At 35.2% G+C, this 5,994-nt stretch overlaps 1 protein-coding gene and 1 pseudogene across 2 annotated transcripts, besides 3 other annotated features; both read right to left on the bottom strand.

Moving 5' to 3' along the window:
• Positions 1-482: part of a mobile genetic element that runs on past the window's edge.
• A 1,938-nt stretch (positions 483-2,420) lies between these two features.
• On the bottom strand, positions 2,421-3,998 carry TVAGG3_0973070 (annotated as a pseudogene). The gene has a single exon. A coding segment is annotated over exon 1 (1,578 nt).
• A 10-nt stretch (positions 3,999-4,008) lies between these two features.
• TVAGG3_0973060 (protein of unknown function, DUF4106 family) lies at positions 4,009-4,481 on the bottom strand (the record flags this gene model as incomplete). Its single annotated transcript, XM_051253757.1, has 1 exon — positions 4,009-4,481. A coding segment is annotated over one exon (473 nt), but the record flags the coding sequence as incomplete, so codon positions are not given.
• A 379-nt stretch (positions 4,482-4,860) lies between these two features.
• Positions 4,861-5,273: a mobile genetic element.
• Positions 5,274-5,275: 2 nt separating this feature from the next.
• Positions 5,276-5,312: a mobile genetic element.
• The last annotated feature ends 682 nt before the right edge of the window (positions 5,313-5,994 follow it).

Raw genomic sequence — 5,994 nt, 5'->3', positions numbered from 1 at the left:
GTTCTTGCACCTGCGGCTCCTGGATTTTGGTTTCCACTTCACCTGCAAGGTCTTTGACAGATATTTGGTGTATAGGGGAACATAAGTGGAACTGCAATATATTTGGCAGCTAAAGCATTTGAAATATCTGGGTCCAACATATAAACGGCAAGTCTGCTTTCTATTCTCTTGCATTCAAAACTGTTCGCATGTGAACTTAACTGGTCCCAAGCATCTCCAGCAGCATTGAAATAATAGTTTACTTCAGTGTTGAGGTTTGAGAAACCAAAGTCTAAGTCAACTTTGTCTTTGCAAAAGTCACAGAACTTGGCTCCACCAGTTCCAGCTACAGTAATGCTGAATGGGTGTCTTGTGTTGGTGCAATGACTAAGTTATTTTTTGCTTGGAGTAAGTTCGATAGAAATTTTTCCTGCCCAGTTTGGCAAGTATCTTAAAAACCTGAAGATGAGGAAAGATGACAAAGGAACTCTAAGTTTCAGTTTTTACTTTGGTTACTGCTGCTGCAGTTTGTCCAGAAAGGTTAACATAAACTCCTGGAACGTTAGGGTCAAGTCTTCTTATTTTTCTCAATAGTTGCATATTGGTCTGTTTGTTCTCTAGCTTGTGGTTGTACTGAGTTTCTCAAAGCGAACCATTCATAGTTTGCCCATGTTACTGTTTGAACTAAGTCAGAGTTAAATTATCTTATATCCCATAAAAACTTCTGGAGCATTTGGTATCCGACATAGAAAATTCCATTGCAACCTTTCTTGTCAGACAACTTGGCAAGAAGGTTTTATTTCAATGTCTTGTTCCACGTATAAGAATGAGTTGTCAATAGAAATAATGTGAAACCGTCGCAAGCAATATCTTACTGTTGTTGAAGAACCTTCTCCAAACTCACCTACGTTTCCATAAGAAACAGCAGTTGTATATTCGTAAGTTCCAGGAACTATTTCTGACCTTCTAATGGCATTGTCGCATTCGTTATACCATTCGGAAACATTTCCGTTCATGGCATCCAAAACTGTTGACGTTATATCTGAGCGGCGTACATTTCATATGGGTAAAAATATAGAATAGTTTGGATTTATATATCATAATAGAACCCACTCGGACCAAGCTTTACTTTCTTCCTGACTGAGTTTTTAACTCTTCTTTTTCCTTCATTGCCACTACTTTCACTAGATGAAGTTACTTCTTCACTACTTTCATTTGTTCTACTCTTCTCTTCTTCTTTGGTGTCGCTTTTGGTAACTTGCCCTCTGCTTCAAGTTGTTGCATCTTTTGCCTCATGTTCACCTAGTATGTTGTAAATTTCCCATGTCCTTTTTGCCTTTGGGCTCTGGTCGCCCATCTCAGGTAACCTATATCCTAGAAAGATTTTGTCATAGTTTGTATTTGAGTCTTCGCTTATTGTTTGCATGACTCTTTCCTGAGTTTCCGGTTCAAGCTCTTCAAACAGAGCTTGTCCATATGGAATAAGCCGTTTCCAAATATATGTTTTTGTAGCCATTCTGGTTTTCTTTCCATGTTACCAATAATATCTTTTGTGAATGGGAAAGCTTTTACCCAATGTTTCAGTCTTGCGTCATTTATTTCTGTAGTTGGTTTTATTTTGTCAAGGAACATGTTTTTCAATACTAACATTTCATTTGGTACTGTCCATTTGAGTTTTCTTAAATATTCATCCCTTCTCAGTTCATTGTCTGCAAAGTAAGTTTTTATGACATTTTGCAAACTTTCGTTTGCAAGGTCATGTACAATAGGTTCTCTTCCTTCTCTCTCCCTAACTTTCTTTCTAAACTCTTCACCAAATATACCATCTCTATGGTTCTGTGTAGTTCTTTGAGATAAATGTTCTAGAACGTCAGGTGTTATATTTCCTTCAGCCATGTTCATTTCATACTGGTCCAAAATATCTGCATGTTTCATATCTTTCAATGGCATTAAAGCCGCGCTGAAAATATCAGCTATATCTGGTTCACCATTCACTTCCATTGCGTCTACAACTTCTTGGAATTGAGGTTGTAAGTTTATGAACCACCTATCCGGATTAGCTTTATGACCCCATCTCATTGTAGTTCCATAGTCTGCAGAAACAAAAGTAGGTTTGTTTCCATATTGGTTAGGTTCTGAATGAACTTTAAACAATGTTTCATTTCTATATGTTTTGTTGAAATTTAACCTTTTATTTTCACCGAGTTCAGCCAAAGATTGAACGTTATATGGTCGTCGTAAGTAAAAGGATTATTGTATTTGCGTACATTTTCTTTCAGTACTTCCATTCTATGCTGAATATTTTCATCTGATGTTGGAGTCTTTTTGTATGTTCGGCGAACATTTTTTCGATATTCTTCTACTATGTCGGCCGAATTTTTCTTAGACTCTTGGAAAGATTCCATATTCTCCGCATACACTTGTTGAGGGTCAAGATTTTTCGGCTGTTCCAAATCTTCATCTAGTTCTGTGAAGTTAGTTTCCAAAGGAGGGACTTGTTCGTTTCCTTCAGGCTCTTCTAGCTGTTGTTGCTGAACTATTTCTTCCATGTCTGGTTGTATCTGAACTTCTTCCTGTGGAGTTTCTTGTACCTCATCTGCTGGCATTTCAATATATTCCGAGACCGTTTTTAACAAGTTCCCTATCTAAGTCATCCGGACTCATAAACCTTTCTTCTTTCGTTCCGTCTCTATTTTTTACGCGTTTCATGAAGAGAGTTGAATTATCATTTAGCTCTGACACCAAATATCTCGGAGTAAATTCATCCATGTCATTTGGATGATATGCTATTAAATCATATCCCTTTGCGAGCTTGTATTTTCCAGGTTTGAGATTATATCCGATTTTATGCTGAACCATAAAGCTAAATAGGTTCGGGTCAGTATTTCCTTCCTTGAACTTTCTAATAGCTTCTTTATATCTGTCACTAAAGTCAAGAGTATCTGGGTAACCATAATCTTCCTTAAGCATTTTTTAAGAATTCTTGGTTTCCTTTTTCTCTACTTCTTTTATGTCCTTGCTCTGTTTGTGTTGGTTGTTGTGCAGGGTTTTGAACTGTTGGTTGCTGTGCTGGTTGTGGTTGTTGTTGTGCAGGGTTTTGAACTGTTGGTTGTTGTGCTGGATTTGAACTGTTGGTTGCTGTGCAGGGTTTGAACTGTTGGTTGCTGTACTGGATTTTGAACTGTTGGTTTTGGTTGTTGTTGTGGTGCTGGATTTTGAACTGGTTGTTGTGTTGGTTTTGGTGCATGCCTGTGTCTGTGTCCATGTGACGATGTAAATGTTTTAGGTAGTCCTGGTGCAGGTGCTTCTCTTGGAGGGTTTGGTGGTATATAAGTTCCACCAGCTGGCACATATGTTCCATCTGCAGCATAATGTCCTACCTGACTTTTCGTTTTTAAGAAAGCATTTACTAGGTCTGTTTTGGTCTGTTGTAACTCTTTTTCTTGACTTTCCACAACAGTTGCTCTAACGGCGTCATAGGCACTTTGAACTGCCTGTCTCGTTGCTGCATCTGTTATTTTCGTCATATTTGTGCTACTTCTCTTAACTCTTTGTCGAAACCTTCAGACTTCAGTTTCTTTCCAGATGAGAAGTCGTTCACTAGTTTCACCTTACTATGAAGAGCTTCGAAGGCATTCTTAAAGTCAGCATTCATTAAAGCTTCATTTGAACTGTCTTCATCCGCTTGTATTTTTGTCCTTATTGACCCTATAAGTTGGGCTGCTTTAGCGTTGGCTTGGGCATTTAACCAGTCATTATTAGCTTTTATATATTCTGCGCTTTTCATTGCCTTTTGCATGGCTGCGTCGTTATTTTTACTTTCTTGTGCTAAGTTTTCATACTGTACGGTTTGGTTTTGCAACTGTAAAAGTTTTTCTGCCTTTACATTTGCTTCAACTTCTTTTTTTATACTCATCGCTATCCATATATGTCTTCATGGCTTTTTGTTTTATCTCTTCATCTTTCAGTACTTTATATTGAGTAGTATGGTTTTTCAAATTTATAACATCTTGTTCCATTTTTGCTACTTCTGCTGCTTTTTCTGACACTTTTTTCGCATATTCCTCTGTACTTAGTTCTTTCAGTTGTTCTTCTTTCTTCTTTTTCTCTACGTTTAACTCATTGAGTTTCTTTGTGTGTCTGTCATATTCTAGTTTCTTTTCGTTTTCACTTATTTGTTTCTGTATGTCTATGTTTGACTTTTTGACATCTGTTATTTGATTTTTGAGTGAACTCAAATTCATTTGACTTTGAGGGTTATAAGCTGTTCCGTCTGCAGCTCCACCATAGCCTGCCATTTTCGCTAAAAGTGCCGCTCTTAAACCCCCACTCTGTGCACCAATAACTCGGTTTAAAAGCATAGGGTTGCTTGACATTTGTTGCAACATAGTGGGGTCATTCATCATTTGTTGTTGCAACTGTTGTTGTGGTGTCAGTTTTACTATTGGATGTTTCAATGCTCTCTTCCTCTTACGTATATTCTTACGTAGCTTACGTGGCATTTTAAGTGAAGTTAAAAAGCGGTTTTGACAGATGTTTATATGACACTTTTTGTTCAGCACAAAAAACTACTCGGTCAAAGTGTTGTCAGTTTTGTAAAATAACCGTCCTATCTCATTCTATAAGGGGAAAAAGGCTTCTCAAAGTATACTTCCTTGGAACGCCTGTAACTTTTCCTGTAGCGACGATAGACCCTTACTTGTCCGGACAAAGTTATACTATTTTGAGTGCTCTACAAAAAAGTCAACGGCTGGCTCGTCCTCAGAAATTTTTTATGGGCTAGAGGGCGCAACGCGCCTGGAAGCCCTCCGAATAAAAACTTCATTTATACTAAACATCTTCGGGCTAGAGGACGCAACGCGCCTGGAAGCCCCACTACCTTTTTTTTATTGAGATATTAAATTGTAGTGCGGCAACCAAACTTTGTTGAAATAATCAATATAATCTTTGATCGAATCAACTTTATTTTGATTAATTATATGCATTGTAAGTACAAATTCTTCATGAGACATGAATGGAGTAATAGAATATAGCTTAAATAAAGAATTTTGTAAAGTATTGAAATTTTTTGTATAAAGTGCTACAAGTTTCCTGTGTAAAGCTTGTTTGAAATGAAATAGGCACCCAATTATACGGACTTTAGGGAAAATTTGTTGAAGTGCCTCTATCATTCCCTTTTCAAAATCACAATGAATTTGAATTAGCTTTGAAAATTGAATACCCTTGACAGTAAAAATATATTCAAATGCCTTCTTATAAGATTCAAATGTGCGGTTTTTCATGAATATAAATAATGTAATAAACAGAAATTCATCAAAAGTGACAGCTCTCAATTTTTTGACATTTGTAAATTCTAAATTGAATGAGAAAAATGAAATAATACTAAGCATAATACAATATTCTAGATTTAATTATAATTAGGAAAAAGTTAGTTTTGAGAGTACTTTTCATAGGCATATATAATGAAATCTTCTGAAAAATAATATCACATAAACTCATATTATTTTCTAATATATAACTATTTTATATAAAAATCAAATTCAATGATCTTAAAAGCGAAGGATAAACCTCAAAATTTACGAATATAATGAGTGGGAATATAATGCTTATCTATCATAAAACCATATGAAATATCAATTTTTGCTTTACGCCTAATTTTTGACGACAATTAGCAAAAAATGTTAAATGTTAACACTCAGTCCATTTGAATATGAAAAATAAAATTGACTTTGATTAAATGTTTTTATTTATCATGCAATTCTTCTTGCGACCAAAGATTTGAATAAAAGTTCAAAAAATAAGATAGCTTAAAAAATAATATACGGTAGTGTTTACTAATAGATGAATAGTATATAAATTCTATTAAAATGGATTTGATCCAAAAAAATATAAAACCAAAAATAATTGTTATAATTTAAATGAAGAAGTAATTTAAAACGATTTTATTTATGATCAAATTTTATATATTTTTTTGGATCAAATCCATTTTAATAGAATTTATATACTATTCATCTA

This window comes from Trichomonas vaginalis, chromosome I (assembly GCF_026262505.1).
Source record: "Trichomonas vaginalis G3 chromosome I, whole genome shotgun sequence".
Classification (NCBI taxonomy): Eukaryota; Parabasalia; order Trichomonadida; family Trichomonadidae; genus Trichomonas; species Trichomonas vaginalis.
This window is presented reverse-complemented; position numbering and strand designations above follow the sequence as displayed.